Source organism: Choloepus didactylus, chromosome 2 (genome assembly GCF_015220235.1).
Source record: "Choloepus didactylus isolate mChoDid1 chromosome 2, mChoDid1.pri, whole genome shotgun sequence".
NCBI classification, from domain to species: domain Eukaryota; kingdom Metazoa; phylum Chordata; class Mammalia; order Pilosa; family Megalonychidae; genus Choloepus; species Choloepus didactylus.
Genome location: NC_051308.1, coordinates 191906655 through 191925688, shown reverse-complemented (window position 1 = coordinate 191925688; position 19034 = coordinate 191906655). Strand labels below are relative to the sequence as shown.

The window sequence follows — 19034 nt, the reverse complement described above, 5'->3', positions numbered from 1 at the left end:
GTTTTCATTTTCATAGTCTTAAACTACCCAAGAAATAGAACATAAGGCCAAGGTGGTGGGTGAAAAAGGGGAAATAACAGGAGATTGTTACATATAGCTGGAAACCAAAGGGCTATATACTCAGGGTAAGGGTGCCCAAATTCACAGGGACTTTATGTCCTGAAAAACCTTAAGTTGAAAATTTATTCTGAAGTCATCCCAGATCGTAGTGCTCCCAGACACTAGTAATTTCTTTCTGGAGGAAAGAACTTTCAAGCCAGGCCTCAACTCCACTCCCCCACCCACCAAAAGAAACCCCAACAAAACAAAACAAAAAAACACCCCTAGGTTAAATTCCAAGAAATACAAGCTCACAGAAAAACAAAATATATTTGTATTTCTAAACATACACATACATGTACAAATGTACAAAACAACATATTATAAGGAAAAGCCAGCAGAATCAGAACTGCAGATATCACACAAGGAATATAAATTAAGCATAAGAACCTAGAGATTGAAAATAGGAGTCAAGAACATGAACTCATAAAAATGACTCAGCAGAACTGAAAAAGAATCAAAGAATTTACATAAGTGAAAAATACAGTAACTGAAATTAAAGACTCAATGAACAGGTTAAAGAGGAGTTTAGATACAAACAGCAAAAGATTAGTGAACTGGACTTTAGATCTAAAAAAGAAGAATCACAAATGAGCACAAGGAGACAAAAAGTCGGAAAATAAAGAGAGATCAAGGGACATGAGGAGAGAATGAGAAAGTCTAATATATACATAATCAAAGTTCCAGAAGAAGAGACACTAATGGAGAAAAAGCAATATTTAAAGAGATAATGGTTGAGAATTTTCCAGAATAGGTGCAAGACAATCCTTAGATTTAGAAACCCACTGAATCTGAAGGAAGATAAATAAAAGGAATACCTTAGTTAATCACATGAGTTGAATTGCCAAATATCAAAAAGAAAGAGGGGATCTCAAAACCCGACAATGAAAAAAAGACAGACTTCTTACAAAGGAAAAACAGTGGGAATGTTCCAGTGTGCAGGAAAAGATTGAGGACACCAAAGAAAGAACAGAAAACTTAAGGAGTAAAATGCATGAGAAGGCAACAGAAAAGGGGATCTAGGGACTCTGTGGTAGGAGAAATAATTCCTTCATGGGAATGAGAGGAAATAAGGTCTGAACCTTTCTGAGTTTCAATTGTTGCACATATAAATTGAAGGGAAGAGAACTAACATTTGCTGAGTACTTACAATAGTGAACCACTATGTTCAGTGTTTTTATATACACTTGCCATTTAATCCCACAACAAACCTGAAGAGAAGATTTCAATATTTTGGGAGATAGCACAGTATATGGTTAAAGAACGCAATCTTTGGAGCTGGACTGAACAGGATCTTCCATTAAGTATGTAAATGCACTTGGACAAGTTACTTAACCTCCATGTGCCTCAGTTTCTCAACTATGAATAGGGGCTAAAAACATCACCTAATTCAGAGTCAGAGTTGTTGTGGTGATTAGATTCCAAAATACATACTCAGTGCATTTCCACTCAGTTCTTACCTCCTCTCAAGTACTGCCTGACCCTCCAATACAGCATTAAGTACTCTCTCCTATCTATGTAATGCATCATACATATTGTTCTAATTGCACCGTTTGTTATAATGCAACTTTGTTCATTTTTCTCTACTATAACATAAGCTAGGAACTATGTCTTATTTTTCTTTATATTTTTCTTTATATTAAGGGCAAGGACTATTCCATTTATATCAATGATGTCAGACACACAGTAAAGGCCAATAAATGATTGTTAAGCTAAATCTCTCCTACTAAAGAAATGGACAAGTTTTCTATCTACTAAATTAACTTCTTTCGACTGTTTCTGAAAAACCAAAGAGTGAGAAGGACAAGCTGGCAGCATAGAGAGGTGTGGAATTTAGTTAGTCCCCTGGAGCAACTAATAAACAACCAGGAACAACTAGTATATAATCTGCAACAACTGCTGGGGGACAACCGTGACTGTCCACACTTTGTACACCAAACTAGACTGGGTGGAATGGCTCAGAGCACAGCATAAAATCTGTAAGTAAAAACTGCAGACCTGTGCCAGGAGCCCCCTCTCCCCCACGGCAGGCTGAGCTGCAGGACCTTACAGCGGGAGAAAGCAGCATTCTTAGCGCGTGCAAATATAGCTCGCCCAACTCCAACTGGGGATTTAATTAACAAATGTGGACTAGTGAATACAAGCTACAAACACAGCAAACCCCAGTGGAGAAGAGGTGGGGCTGATGGGAAAAAAAAATTAAAAAAAAAGAAAAAAGTAAAAATACAGAGGCTTTTAGAGACTGACCTTAGAGAGCCAGAAAACACCTGTATCCTGGGACAGGGAGCCCAGAAGACTGGGTGCTCTATCTCACCGAAGGGCAAATCTGGGGGGCTGTGGACAGGCTCTGAAAGGGGGCTTCCTTTCCCTTTTTCTCTCTCTCAACCTGAGTGGCTCAGTGGAAAGAGCCCCAGCCATTTTCAGTTCACAGTGCTCTGACCCAGACAGGGGTGGAGATAACAGAGCCAGGGAGACAAAGGAGCTATTGAAATGTGGAAGATAACTCCCTAAGTGGTGCATATTCCCTAAGAGGAAGGCAGTGGAGCCCAGCTCTAGGGCTGGCCCACCCTTCAGAACTCTGAACCCAGGGCCTGGGGGAAAACAGTCAAAACAGAAACAAACTAAGCTAAGAATTAAAGGGGCTACACCTCCTTACACCAGTAGGGAGCGAGAGGCAGACAGGCGCCACCTGCTGGGCAGGTTAGGAAAAGCTTGGCAGCTAGAAGCCTCACAGGAAAGTCTGCCAATCTTCTAAGACACACCCTCAGGGAAACTTGACTCTGAATATAGCCCCACTCTGAGACCTGAACCCAGTCTGGTCTGGAAAAATCTGATTGGGGTAACCCAAGAAAACCAGATGTCTAGACAACAGAAATCTACAAATTAGATTAGGAAAAACGAAGATATGGCCCAAAGAAACAAACTTATACCTCAATTAAGATAGAGTTATTGTTTCACTTTATTGAAACAATCAATTAAAGATTTTCAAAAAAATATGCTAACATATCAAAAACCAAGTCAATGAGTTCAGGGAAGACATGGTAAAAGAAATGAAAGATATAAAGAAAACACTGGGCGAACATATGGTAGAAATCGAAAGTTTGAAAAAACTACTGGCAGAATCTATGGAAATAAAAGGCAAAACACAAGAGATGAAACACACAATGGAGACATACAACAGCAGACTTCAAAAGGCAGAAGAAAACACTCAGAAACTGGAGAAAAAGACCTGAAATTCCGCACACAAAAGAACAGATAGGAAAAAAGAATGGAAAAATATGAGCAACGTTCTAGGGAATTGAATGACAACAATGAAGTGCATAAATGTACATGTCATGGGGGTCCCAGAAGGAGAAGAGAAGGGAAAAGAGGCAGAAGCAAAAATAAAAGAAATAACCAATGAAAATTTCCCATCTCTTACGAAAGACATAAAATTACAGATCCAAGAAGTGCAGCATACCCCAAACAGAATAGATCTGAATAGACCAATGCCAAGACACTTAATAATCAAATTATCCAATGTAAAAGGCAAAGAGAGAATCCTGAAAGCAGCAAGAGAAAAGCGACCCATCACATACAAAGGAAGCTTGATAAGACTATGTGCAAATTTCTCAGTAGAAACTATGGAGGCAAGAAGGAAGTGGGGTGATATATTTAAGATACTGAAAGAGAAAAACCACCAACCAAGAATCCTATATCAGGCAAAACTGTCCTTCAAATATGAGGGAGAGTTTAAAATATTCTCTGACAAAGACAGTGAGAAAGTTTGTGAATAAAATATCTGCTCTACAGGAAATACTAAAGGGAACACTACAGACAGAAAAAGATAGGAGGGAGAGGTTTGGAACACAATTTTGCGTGATGGTAGCACAACAATGTAAGTACAATGAACAAAGATGACTGTGAGTATGGTTGAAAGAGGAAGGTTAGGAGCATGTGGGACATCAGAAGGAAAGAGGAAAGATAAAGACTGGGACTATATAACTCAGTGAAACCTAGAGTGCTCAACAATTGTGATAAAATGTACAAATATGTTTTTATATGAGAGAGAACAAATGAATGTCTATCTTGCAAGGCATTAAAAATGGGGTGGTATCGGAGAAAAAATACAACCAATGCAAACTAGATTCTATAGTTAACAGAAACATTGTATGATGCTTCCTTTAATGTAACAAAGGCAATATACCAAAGCTAAATGCCTATAAGAGGGGGATGTAAAGGAGGTATGGAACTCTTGGCATTGGTGATGTTGTCTGAAAGGTTAATTTAATTTAATTCTATCTTTCCTTTTGTTGCTTTTTAGCTGTCATTTTTCTTTTTCTTTTTTCTCTCTACCTTCTTTGACTCTTCCTCCTTTTTCGTAGAAGAAATGGAGATGTCCTTATGTAGATAGTGGTGATGGCGGTGAATGCATAAATACGTGATTATATAGGGAACTGCTAATTGTTTACTTAGGAAGGAATGTATGGTGGGTGAACAAAACTATCTTAAAAAAAAACAGGTTGATGAAGAAACCTTGAGGGCACTATATTGAGTGAAATAAGTCAGATACAAAAAGACAAATATTGTATGGTCCCACTGATACGAACTAATTATAATATGTAAACTTACAGGCATGAAATATAAGTTATCAGGATATAGAATGAGGCTAAAGAATGGGGAGCGGTTGATTATTATGAACAGAATGTTTAATTAGGTTGAACTTAAGTGTTTGGAAATTGTCAGAGGTGATGGTAGCAAGTTATTGTGAGAATAACTAACAGTGCTGAATGGTGTGTGAATGTGGTGGAAAGGGTAAGCTTAGAGTCAGGTATGTCACCAGAAGGAAAGTTGGGAGTTAAAATACGGGGATGTATAAAACCGTGAATCTTGTGGTGGACAATGTCTGTGATTAACTGTACAAATATTAGAAATCTCTTTCATGAACTAGAACAAATGTACAACACTTTAACTAGAAGTTAATAATAGAGGGGTAGATAGGGAAAAAATATACCTATTGCAAACTACGTACTACAGTTAGTAGTATTTTAACATTCTTTCATCAACAGTAACAAATGTACTATACAAATACTATGGGTCAATAATGGAGTGCGAGATAGTTAGGGGTATGGGAGGATTTGAGTTTTCTTTTTTGTTTTTATTTCTTTTCTGGAATAATGGATGCATAGCTGTATGATGGTACCATGGGCAACTGACTGCGCACTTTGGATGACTGCATGGTATGTGAACAATCTCAATAAAATTGAATTAAAAAAAAAACCCACAAAAAACCAAAGAGTGTTGGAACCAAGGGATTGCTTAGATTATGTACTTCTTGTGGTTATAATATATAGTGTTCTTGGCACACTATAGATATTTAAATATAAAATAAATATATTGTTTCTGGACCTGAAAAAGCAAAATCTTTTATGCTTATGGAATCTAAAAGAAAGTTATATATGAATGAGATTAACTACTAGATTATTTTCTCTAGGTACAATTAGTCATTTCAAATAATTTCAAATGTCCTAATCTCTCAAACATCTCTAAGAACTGGAGAATCAATTAAACTTGGGTTCTGGTAATCAAATAAATAGGGCATTGAAGTCATGAGGTCATTCCTTATTTCGCTCAGTATCATTTCAAATCTATAGAATTCTTCATGATGTTAGTTAACAGCTACGGAAAAGCATGTGATGTTTGAAAAAAAATTCTAAGTAATTTTATGAGTCATATGAAATATTTGTCATTTGCCATACATTGTCTTAATCCTTTTTTGTAAATTGCCATTTTTATAGCACAGAAAATCTGCTTTTTCAATACATACCCTTTAAAAAGATGAAACAAGTTTACCTTTTGGAAAGTGGATACAGGTGAAACAGCAAACGTATTTCCATCTCCAAACACTTCTGCCCAATTCCTTTGAGATACTTTCATTCTGTTTTTAAAATGGTATTCATTATCAGGATTGAAAGCCTAGATTCAAAGAGAAGAGAGAAACATTATTATCTATTTTTATAGCAACACATATTAGCATTAAAAAAGAAGACAAAAATATAGCCTTGGACTCCTTCATTAGTGGAATCTTCAAGAATACCAACAAAGCATTTTCCTTGGCTAGTGCACAGGAGCAAACTATTAGCGTGGAACTCTCCTGTTCTTTTCAACATTTGCTGAGAGGGAAGAAAAGGAGGTAACAGGTGAGGGGTTTCATTCAGAGTACGGTGATGCCAAAGCCCCAGATATGCTAGGATTGCTACAGGTTGGCTTAGCAATAGAGGCAGTAAAGACAGACGTTAGGAGGGAAAAAACAGGAGGGCCCTTTCTTCATGCAGATGCTGCTAGCTATCAAGAGGAAAAGGCCAGAAACCAAACTACATGAACACACTATGTGAAAGCATGTAAGATATGACTAGTAAGGGAGAAAAATGGGAAAGCTGTTTAATCATTCTATAAGCTGCGAAGCTATTGAAATTAGAAAGCCACCCCTTTCAAACTGAAAAAAAAAAAAAAGATTGGGTGTTCTGCTTTTAAAATAAGAAAAATAAAAAGCAAGAATCCCAACAGCTAGGCTAATACCTTTAATGATAAAATAAATCATTATCATTCATTATTAATTAGAATTCAGAGGATAGAAGGTATTTTAAACAAAATAAAACAAAAAATACTTCATTTTGGAGATACTATACCATTGTAAGCACGCCCAGGAGGCCAATGGGAATTGGATCTTGTTTTATTCTCTCTGCAACCAGTTCTATCAATAGCATCAACATGTTGTAGATTCCTTCATGAATTTCAGTACCCCACTTATGAACAGCACTTGATGTCAGGAGCTACAAAAACATAAGGGACAGAATAGAGTATAATTTGAAAAGAGAATAAATCTATCATTTATTAGTTCAATCTCAAATAATCAAGAGATTATTAGCCTAATACTTATTTTTACTCATTTATTTCATAGTCAACTGAGAGTTTTATTTTGTTTTGAATTTTAATTTCCTTATATGAGAAGAAAACAAAAATTTTCTTGCTTAAAAGAAAATTTTTATTTGCTTCTCTAGTTTTCATTGTTACTAGGGGAGACCTAGTGGTGGAGAACAATTAAAACACTGAGATCCATTCCAGGTATTGCTGTTTTCTAGTTGTATGGCCTTGGACAAACTTACCTTAGTTCTGACAGACTCAGTTTTCTCACCTCTAAAGAGGTATAATTCCTGCCCACTTCACACAGATGAGGATCAAAAGATATAATTAATGTGGAAACATTTTACAAAAAGTAAGGGATTATTATCATTAACATAACCTGACGGCTGACTGTCGCTATTAATCAATACGTCTGGAATCTAAGAAATGAATGCTATATTTCATCAATTCTGAAACACATTCTTTTTGCATTTTTTAACATCTCAGAAATAGGACCTCATCTTCCCATAATGCCATCTGTTGGCCAGATGGCAGCAGGACTCTGGCTGTGAAAATGTTTTAGAAATACCTTACCAACTTATTTCGCTTATACTTTACTTTTTGGTATATTCAAAAGTAATATCCAGAGGCGGGGCAAGATGGCAGACTGGTGAGCTGTATGTTTTAGTTACTCCTCCAGGAAAGTAGGTAAAAAGCCAGGAACTGCGTGGACTGGACACCACAGAGCAATCTGTCTTTGGGCATACTTCATACAACACTCATGAAAACGTGGAACTGCTGAGATCAGCGAAATCTGTAAGTTTTTGCGGCCAGGGGACCCGCGCCCCTCCCTGCCAGGCTCAGTCCCGGGGGAGGAGGGGCTGTCAGCTCCAGGAAGGAGAAGGGAGAATTGCAGTGGCTGCTCTTACCGGAAACTCATTCTACTGATTCAAACTCCAACCATAGATAGACTGAGGCCAGACACCAGAGACTCTGAGAGCAGCCAGCCCAGCAGAGAGGAGACAGGCATAGAAAAAAAACAACACGCAAAACTCCAAAATAAAAGCAGAGGATTTTTGGAGTTCTGGTGAACACAGAAAGGGGAAGGGCGGAGATCAGGCCTTGAGGCGCATATGCAAATCCCGAAGCAAGGCTGATCTCTCTGCCCTGGGCACTTTTCCTTAATGGCCCTGGTTGCTTTGTCTATTAGCATTTCAATAACCCATTAGATCTCTGAGGAGGGCCGGTTTTTTTTTTTTTTTTTTTTTTTTTTTTTTTTTTTTTTTTTTAAATCCTTTTTGCTTTTTCTAAAACAATTACTCTAAGAAGCTCAATACAGAAAGCTTCAAAGAATTGAAATTTGGGCACGTCAAGTCAAGAGCAGAACTAAGAGAGCTCTGAGACAAAAGGCAATAATCCAGTGGCTGAGAAAATTCACTAAACAACACAACTTCCCAAGAAAAGGGGGGTGTCCGCTCACAGCCACCATCCTGGTGGACAGGAAACACTCCTGCCCATCGCCAGCCCCATAGCCCAGAGCTGCCCCAGACAACCCAGTGTGACGGAAGTGCTTCAAATAACAGGCACACACCACAAAACTGGGCGTGGACATTAGCCTTCCCTGCAACCTCAGCTGAATGTCCCAGAGCTGGGAAGGGGGAGCAGTGTGAATTAACAGAGCCCCATTCAGCCATCATTTGAGCAGACTGGGAGCCTCCCAACACAGCCCAGCAGCCCAGAACTGCCCTGGGGGGACGGCACTCACCTGCGACATAGCACAGTCATCCCTCAACAGAGGACCCGGGGTGCACAGCCTGGAAGAGGGGCCCACTTGCAAGTCTCAGGAGCCATACGCCAATACCAAAGACTTGTGGGTCAGTGGCAGAGACAAACTGTGGCAGGACTGAACTGAAGGATTAGACTATTGCAGTAGCTTTAAAACTCTAGGATCATCAGGGAGATTTGATTGTTAGGGCCACCCCCCCTCCCCGACTGCCCAGAAACACGCCCCACATACAGGGCAGGCAACACCAACTACACACGCAAGCTTGGGACACCAATTGGGCCCCACAAGACTCACTCCCCCACTCACCAAAAAGGCTAAGCAGGGGAGATCTGGCTTGTGGAGAACAGGTGGCTCGTGGACGCCACCTGCTGGTTAGTTAGAGAAAGTGTACTCCACGAAGCTGTAGATCTGATAAATTAGAGATAAGGACTTCAACTGGTCTACAAACCCTAAAAGAACCCTATCAAGGTCAGCAAATGCCACGAGGCCAAAAACAACAGAAAATTATAAAGCATATGAAAAAACCAGACGATATGGATAACCCAAGCCCAAGCACCCAAATCAAAAGACCAGAAGAGACACACCTAGAGCAGCTACTCAAAGAACTAAAGATGAACAATGAGACCCTAGTACGGGATATGAAGGAAATCAAGAAGACCCTAGAAGAGCATAAAGAAGACATTGCAAGACTAAATAAAAAAATGGATGATCTTATGGAAATTAAAGAAACTGTTGACCAAATTAAAAAGATTCTGGACACTCATAGTACAAGACTAGAGGAAGTTGAACAACGAATCAGTGACCTGGAAGATGACAGAATGGAAAATGAAAACATAAAAGAAAGAATGGGGAAAAAAATTGAAAAACTCGAAATGGACCTCAGGGATATGATAGATAATATGAAACGTCCGAATATAAGACTCATTGGTGTCCCAGAAGGGGAAGAAAAGGGTAAAGGTCTAGGAAGAGTATTCAAAGAAATTGTTGGGGAAAACTTCCCAAATCTTCTAAACAACATAAATACACAAATCATAAATGCTCAGCGAACTCCAAATAGAATAAATCCAAAAAAACCCACTCCAAGACATATACTGATCACACTGTCAACATAGAAGAGAAGGAGCAAGTTCTGAAAGCAGCAAGAGAAAAGCAATTCACCACATACAAAGGAAACAGCATAAGACTAAGTAGTGACTACTCAGCAGCCACCATGGAGGCGAGAAGGCAGTGGCACGATATATTTAAAATTCTGAGTGAGAGGAATTTCCAGCCAAGAATACTTTATCCAGCAAAGCTCTCCTTCAAATTTGAGGGAGAGCTTAAATTTTTCACAGACAAAGAAATGCTGAGAGAATTTGCTAACAAGAGACCTGCCCTACTGGAGATACTAAAGGGAGCCCTACAGACAGAGAAACAAAGACAGGACAGAGAGACTTGGAGAAAGGTTCAGTACTAAAGAGATTCGGTATGGGTACAATAAAGGATATTAATAGAGAGAGGGAAAAATATGGCAAACATAATCCAAAGGATAAGATGGCCGATTCAAGAAATGCCTTCACGGTTTTAACGTTGAATGTAAATGGATTAAACTCCCCAATTAAAAGATATAGATTCGCAGAATGGATCAAAAAAAATGAACCATCAATATGTTGCATACAAGAGACTCATCTTAGACACAGGGACACAAAGAAACTGAAAGTGAAAGGATGGAAAAAAATATTTCATGCAAGCTACAGCCAAAAGAAAGCAGGTGTAGCAATATTAATCTCAGATAAAATAGACTTCAAATGCAGGGATGTTTTGAGAGACAAAGAAGGCCACTACATACTAATAAAAGGGGCAATTCAGCAAGAAGAAATAACAATCGTAAATGTCTATGCACCCAATCAAGGTGCCACAAAATACATGAGAGAAACATTGGCAAAACTAAAGGAAGCAATTGATGTTTCCACAATAATTGTGGGAGACTTCAACACATCACTCTCTCCTACAGATAGATCAACCAGACAGAAGACCAATAAGGAAATTGAAAACCTAAACAATCTGATAAATGAATTAGATTTAACAGACATCTACAGGACATTACATCCCAAATCAACAGGATACACATACTTTTCTAGTGCTCACGGAACTTTCTCCAGAATAGATCATATGCTGGGACATAAAACAAGCCTCAATAAATTTAAAAAGATTGAAATTATTCAAAGCACATTCTCTGACCACAATGGAATACAATTAGAAGTCAATAACCATCAGAGACTTAGAAAATTCACAAATACCTGGAGGTTAAACAACACACTCCTAAACAATCAGTGGGTTAAAGAAGAAATAGCAAGAGAAATTGCTAAATATATAGAGACGAATGAAAATGAGAACACAACATACCAAAACCTATGGGATGCAGCAAAAGCAGTGCTAAGGGGGAAATTTATAGCACTAAACGCATATATTAAAAAGGAAGAAAGAGCCAAAATCAAAGAACTAATGGATCAACTGAAGAAGCTAGAAAATGAACAGCAAACCAATCCTAAACCAAGTACAAGAAAAGAAATAACAAGGATTAAAGCAGAAATAAATGACATAGAGAACAAAAAAACAATAGAAAGGATAAATATCACCAAAAGTTGGTTCTTTGAGAAGATCAACAAGATTGACAAGCCCCTAGCTAGACTGACAAAATCAAAAAGAGAGAAGACCCATATAAACAAAATAATGAATGAAAAAGGTGACATAACTGCAGATCCTGAAGAAATTAAAAAAATTATAAGAGGATATTATGAACAACTGTATGGCAACAAACTGGATAATGTAGAAGAAATGGACAATTTCCTGGAAACATATGAACAACCTAGACTGACCAGAGAAGAAATAGAAGACCTCAACCAACCCATCACAAGCAAAGAGATCCAATCAGTCATCAAAAATCTTCCCACAAATAAATGCCCAGGGCCAGATGGCTTCACAGGGGAATTCTACCAAACTTTCCAGAAAGAACTGACACCAATCTTACTCAAACTCTTTCAAAACATTGAAAAAAATGGAACACTACCTAATTCATTTTATGAAGCTAACATCAATCTAATACCAAAACCAGGCAAAGATGTTACAAAAAAGGAAAACTACCGGCCAATCTCCCTAATGAATATAGATGCAAAAATCCTCAACAAAATACTTGCAAATCGAATCCAAAGACACATTAAAAAATCATACACCATGACCAAGTGGGGTTCATTCCAGGCATGCAAGGATGGTTCAACATAAGAAAAACAATCAATGTATTACAACACATTAAAAACTCGAAAGGGAAAAATCAATTGATCATCTCAATAGATGCTGAAAAAGCATTTGACAAAATCCAACATCCGTTTTTGATAAAAACACTTCAAAAGGTAGGAATTGAAGGAAACTTCCTCAACATGATAAAGAGCATATATGAAAAACCCACAGCCAGCATAGTACTCAATGGTGAGAGACTGAAAGCCTTCCCTCTAAGATCAGGAACAAGACAAGGATGCCCGCTGTCACCACTGTTATTCAACATTGTGCTGGAAGTGCTAGCCAGGGCAATCCGGCAAGACAAAGAAATAAAAGGCATCCAAATTGGAAAAGAAGAAGTAAAACTGTCATTGTTTGCAGATGATATGATCTTATATCTAGAAAACCCTGAGAAATCAACGATACACCTACTAGAGCTAATAAACAAATTTAGCAAAGTAGCGGGATACAAGATTAATGCACATAAGTCAGTAATGTTTCTATATGCTAGAAATGAACAAACTGAAGAGACACTCAAGAAAAAGATACCATTTTCAATAGCAACTAAAAAAATCAAGTACCTAGGAATAAACTTAACCAAAGATGTAAAAGACCTATACAAAGAAAACTACATAACTCTACTAAAAGAAATAGAAGGGGACCTTAAAAGATGGAAAAATATTCCATGTTCATGGATAGGAAGGCTAAATGTCATTAAGATGTCAATTCTACCCAAACTCATCTACAGATTCAATGCAATCCCAATCAAAATTCCAACAACCTACTTTGCAGACTTGGAAAAGCTAGTTATCAAATTTATTTGGAAAGGGAAGATGCCTCGAATTGCTAAAGACACTTTAAAAAAGAAAAACGAAGTGGGAGGACTTACACTCCCTGACTTTGAAGCTTATTATAAAGCCACAGTTGCCAAAACAGCATGGTACTGGCACAAAGATAGACATATAGATCAATGGAATCGAATTGAGAATTCAGAGATAAACCCTCAGATCTATGGCCGACTGATCTTTGATAAGGCCCCCAAAGTCACCGAACTGAGCCATAATGGTCTTTTCAACAAATGGGGCTGGGAGAGTTGGATATCCATATCCAAAAGAATGAAAGAGGACCCCTACCTCACCCCCTACACAAAAATTAACTCAAAATGGACCAAAGATCTCAATATAAAAGAAAGTACCATTAAACTCCTAGAAGATAATGTAGGAAAACATCTTCAAGACCTTGTATTAGGCGGCCACTTCCTAGACTTTACACCCAAAGCACAAGCAACAAAAGAGAAAATAGATAAATGGGAACTCCTCAAGCTTAGAAGTTTCTGCACCTCAAAGGAATTTCTCAAAAGGTAAAGAGGCAGCCAACTCAATGGGAAAAAATTTTTGGAAACCATGTATCTGACAAAAGACTGATATCTTGCATATACAAAGAAATCCTACAACTCAATGACAATAGTACAGACAGCCCAATTATAAAATGGGCAAAAGATATGAAAAGACAGTTCTCTGAAGAGGAAATACAAATGGCCAAGAAACACATGAAAAAATGTTCAGCTTCACTAGCTATTAGAGAGATGCAAATTAAGACCACAATGAGATACCATCTAACACCGGTTAGAATGGCTGCCATTAAACAAACAGGAAACTACAAATGCTGGAGGGGATGTGGAGAAATTGGAACTCTTATTCATTGTTGGTGGGACTGTATAATGGTTCAGCCACTCTGGAAGTCAGTCTGGCAGTTCCTTAGAAAACTAGAGATAGAGCTACCATTCGATCCAGCGATTGCACTTCTCGGGATATACCCGGAAGATCGGAAAGCAGTGACACGAACAGATATCTGCACGCCAATGTTCATAGCAGCATTATTCACAATTGCCAAGAGATGGAAACAACCCAAATGTCCATCAACAGATGAGTGGATAAATAAAATGTGGTATATACACACGATGGAATACTACACGGCAGTAAGAAGGAATGATCTGGTGAAATATATGACAACATGGATGAACCTTGAAGACATAATGCTGAGCGAAATAAGCCAGGCACAAAAAGAGAAATATTATATGCTACCACTAATGTGAACTTTGAAAAATGTAAAACAAATGGTTTATAATGTAGAATGTAGGGGAACTAGCAGTAGAGAGCAATTAAGGAAGGGGGAACAATAATCCAAGAAGAACAGATAAGCTATTTAACGTTCTGGGGATGCCCAGAAATGACTATGGTCTGTTAATTTCTGATGGATGTAGTAGGAACAAGTTCACTGAAATGTTGCTATAGTATGTAACTTTCTTGGGGTAAAGTAGGAACATGTTGGAAGTTAAGCAGTTATCTTAGGTTAGTTGTCTTTTTCTTACTCCCTTGCTATGGTCTCTTTGAAATGTTCTTTTATTGTATGTTTGTTTTCTTTTTAACTTTTTTTTTCATACAGTTGATTTGAAAAAAGAAGGGAAAGTTAAAAAAAAAAAAAAGAAGAAAAAAGACAAACAAGGAAAAAAAAAAAACAAAAAAACGATGTAGTGCCCCCTTGAGGAGCCTGTGGAGAATGCAGGGGTATTCGCCTACCCCACCTCCATGGTTGCTAACATGACCACAGACATAGGGGACTGGTGGTTTGATGGGTTGAGCCCTCTACCATAAGTTTTACCCTTGGGAAGACGGTTGCTGCAAAGGAGAGGCTAGGCCTCCCTGTATTTGTGCCTAAGAGTCTCCTCCTGAATGCCTCTTTGTTGCTCAGATGTGGCCCTCTCTCTCTGGCTAAGCCAACTTGAAAGGTGAAATCACTGCCCTCCCCCCTACGTGGGATCAGACACCCAGGGAAGTGAATCTCCCTGGCAACGTGGAATATGACTCCCGGGGAGGAATGTAGACCCGGCATCGTGGGATGGAGAACATCTTCTTGACCAAAAGGGGGATGTGAAAGGAAATGAAATAAGCTTCAGTGGCAGAGAGATTCCAAAACGAGCCGAGAGATCACTCTGGTGGGCACTCTTACGCACACTTTAGACAACCTTTTTTAGGTTCTAAAGAATTGGGGTAGCTGGTGGTGGATACCTGAAACTATTAAACTACAACCCAGAACCCATGAATCTCGAAGACAGTTGTATAAAAATGTAGCTTATGAGGGGTGACAGTGGGATTGGGAATGCCATAAGGACCAAACTCCACTTTGTCTAGTTTATGGATGGATGTGTAGAAAAGTAGGGGAAGCAAACAAACAGACAAAGGTACCTAGTGTTCTTTTTTACTTCAATTGCTCTTTTTCACTCTAATTATTATTCTTGTTATTTTTGTGTGTGTGCTAATGAAGGTGTCAGGGATTGATTTAGGTGATGAATGTACAACTATGTAATGGTACTGTAAACAATCGAAAGTACAATTTGTTTTGTATGACTGCGTGGTATGTGAATATATCTCAATAAAATGATAAAAAAAAAAAAAAAAAAAAAAAAAAAAAAGTAATATCCAGCTTTAAAAATGTCTAAGATCTACAGTAACTCCAAGTAAGTGATAAGGAATTCTAGCACCATTTACTTAGCAACTATTTTTCTTCAACACAAACATAAACTATAAAACAGTAATGCATCTTATAATCAATGGTATCTTACATTTATTAAAAAGGAGAGAAAAGGCACATAGATGAATCTAAAATCATCATGATTGGATTCCCCTAATACTCAGGCTTCTAGTCTTCTAGGGAAGTCTAATTCAGGAATTACAGCAAGAACAGAGAATGGAAAATAAAGGAATTTCAGTTAATAAAATAATGGCTGTGCTGGTTTGGATGTATTATGGCCCCCAAAACACCATTATCTTTGATGCAATCTTCTGGGGGCAGACTGATTAATCTTTTTGATTAGGGTGTACCTTTTGATTGGATGTTTCCATGGAGATATGACCCACCCAACTGTGGGTGATGACTTTGATTGGATAATTTCCATAGATGCATTACCCCACCCATTTAGGGTGGGTCTGATATAATCACTGGAGCCACATAAAGGAGCTGACAAACAGAAGGAACTCAGTGCAGCTGTGAGTGACATTTTGGAGAGCAACTGAGAATGACATTTTGAAGAGGAGCTGCAGCTAAGAGAGGACAAAACGCCCCAAGAGCAACATTTTGGAGAGCACCATTTTGGAAACGCAACCCAGGAGCAAGTGGACACCAGCCACGTACCTTCCGAGCTAACAAGGTTTTCCGGATGCCAATGGCCATCTTTCAGTGAAGGCACCCTATTGTTGATGACTTACCTTGGACATTTTATGGCCTTAAGACTTATAACCAAATAAACTCCCTTTATAAAAGCCAATCCATTTCCGGTGTTTTGCAAAACGGCAGCATTAGCAAACTGGAACAATGGTAAATAAATATAGTGGTTACTTCCTTTCAGAGTGGTTATTTCCTTTCAGAAAGTTATTTCCTTTCAGAGGGAAAACACTGCAATAAAAACTTCATCTTGGCTACAGTGAGGATCCTTTAAAAAGACTCCAAATGTCTATGGCTGCAGAGAAAAAGCTCAGTTCCAAATTTTCTAAGTACCAATTAGCTGCAGTATTCGCTCAAAAGAGCAAAATGCATAAGACTGATTTTACATATATCAAGGGGTTACTATTTTTTCAAGAATTTTTTTGCCCGACTATATATTTTCTTCCACTGAGTAGGCTGCCTTGTTACTTTCCTGACAAAGTCCTTTGACGCACAAAAGTATTCAATTTTGAGTAGATCACATTTGTCTATTTCTTCTTTCATTGCTTGTGCTTTGGGTGTAAGTTCTAAGAAACTATCTACTACCACAAGATCTTTAAGATACTTCCCTACATTTTCTTCTAAGAGGTTTATAGTCTTAGCTCTAATATTTAGATCTTTGATCCATTTTGAGTTAAATTTTTGTATACGGTGTGAGACAGGGATCCTCTTTCATTCTTTTAGATATAGAAATCCAGTTTTCCCACCATCATTTGTTGAAGAGGCTGTTCTTTCCCAGTTGAGGAAACTAGGCCGCCATGTCAAAATTCAATTGTCCATAGAAGAGAAAGTCTATTTCTGAACTCTCATTTGATTCCACTGGTCAGTATATCTATCTTTACGCCAGTACAATGCAGTACAACAATGTAGCTTTGTAATACACTTTAAAGTCAGGAACTGTGAGACCCAACTTCATTTTTCTTTCTCAAGATGTTTTTAGCTATTTGGGGCACCCTGCCCTTCCAATTAAGTTTGATTATTGGTTTTTCTATTTCTTCAAAGTAAGTTGTTGGGATTTCGACTGGTATTGCATTGAATCTATAAATCACTTTTGGTAGAACTGATACATTAAACTATACTTAGTCTTCCAGTCCATGAACACGGTATGTCCTTCCATCTATTTAGGTCTTCCTTGATTTCTTTAGCAATATCTTATAGTTTTCTGTGTATATATCCTTTAAGCCCTTGGTTAAATTTATTTCTAGATATTTGATTCTTTTGGTTGCTATTATAAATGGATGCCTGACTTAAATATTCATTTCTTTCCTCCTACACTTAAAAATTCAGTAATAAAGCAAAATGAAGTAAGAATTGAGTATTTAAGAAGATGTCTGTGACTACAAAAATGAATGTAGATTAAGCCCCCCTCCTTTGCCTCTACCACATTTGTTCACTTTTTACTTTGATAATGAAGTTCTGTCTATATACTAGAAAAGGTGGAGAAAGACAGGCAGTGCCTTTGTGGGGAAGATGCTCACAAGGTTTAAATATAACCATGCATAATGGCTAAACATAGATTTTCTTCTCTGCTTGAATACACCAGTAAAGTACCTAGGCTGGCCTAATAGCAAAAGGTGAAGGAAGTAGAAGTGAAAACAAAGCTCCATTGCGTACCTCATTTTTGAAATCACTTGTTACTTCTAAAACATTTGAGGCAGCTTGTAAGAAAAGCCTAGGAGACAGTGTAGAAGGAGGGTCATCATACCACAAAATATAGTGAAAGGAAACAATAGCAATTACGTAAGATACGACTAAGTTTTCTAGCAGCCAAGCCTAAAAGGTTCACAAAATTCTATAGTTCTTCTGATCTGATAAAAGGAAATATGTCTAATCGATGGGGGAGAGAACCTTTGTAATAGTTTTTTTTTTTTTACATTTTATTTTGAAATAAATTCAAAGTTATAGGAACAGTTGCAAAAACAATACAAACCCCATACAAAGAACTCCAGCATTCCCTGACCTCCCCGATACTGCAATCCACTAACTTTAACATGTTGTCAGACCATTATTTCTTTCCCTCCGTCCCTCCCTCCCTCTCTCCCTATCTTCCATCATCTATCGCTCTGTCTTCTGAACAAGAGAGTTAGCTGCACACATCCATGAACAAACACTATAATTCACATATACAACTCCCATGAACAAGAACATTCTTTTATGCAATCCCATTAAGCGCAGCTAAGAAGTACAAGAGATTCAACAATGATACAAAGCTTACATTCTATATTTCCTTTTCCTTATGTCTCAACTGTGTCCTTTGAGTCTCCTGTCCTCTATCCTCAGATCCCATCCAGGGTCACCCCTGGCATTCAATTGTCATCTACTTAGACTGCCTCTTTTTTCTCAATTGTGGAAACATATATACAGCCTAAATCTTCCCATTTGACTCCCCCCCCCCCCCAGTATTCCATTAGTGGGATTAATCACATTTAGAATGTTATAATGCTAACATCTTCCCACCATCCATTACTAGAAATTTCCCTTCACCTCAAACAGCAACCCTACACTCATTCCTTAACTCCCCATTGCCCCTTCCCATTTCTCTTAACCCATAATCTTCTTTTCATCTCTGTGGTCATATTCTCTGATAATTTCTTTGTGTTTACTGTGGGGCTTAAAATTAAACTCTTAAACCCATAACAATCTTGTTTTTCTTTGATACCAACTTAATTTCAATAGGACACATAAACTATGTACCTATACTCCTCCATTCCCCCACCTTTATATAGTTCTTTCCAAAATTACATATTTTACA

The 19034-nt window shown here is 38.0% G+C and overlaps 1 protein-coding gene across 3 annotated transcripts in view; it reads right to left on the bottom strand.

The window, feature by feature from the left end:
* USP24 (ubiquitin specific peptidase 24) overlaps nucleotides 1-19034 on the bottom strand; it is a 153859-nt gene that overhangs the window by 97211 nt on the left and 37614 nt on the right. For all 3 annotated transcript variants that reach the window (XM_037827113.1, XM_037827114.1, XM_037827115.1), the window contains exons 4-5: nucleotides 6768-6911; nucleotides 5932-6054 (exon numbers count right to left, since the gene is read on the bottom strand). In XM_037827113.1, coding sequence (XP_037683041.1) covers nucleotides 5932-6054; nucleotides 6768-6911 — 267 coding nt within the window. The remainder of the gene's footprint in view (nucleotides 1-5931; nucleotides 6055-6767; nucleotides 6912-19034) is intronic.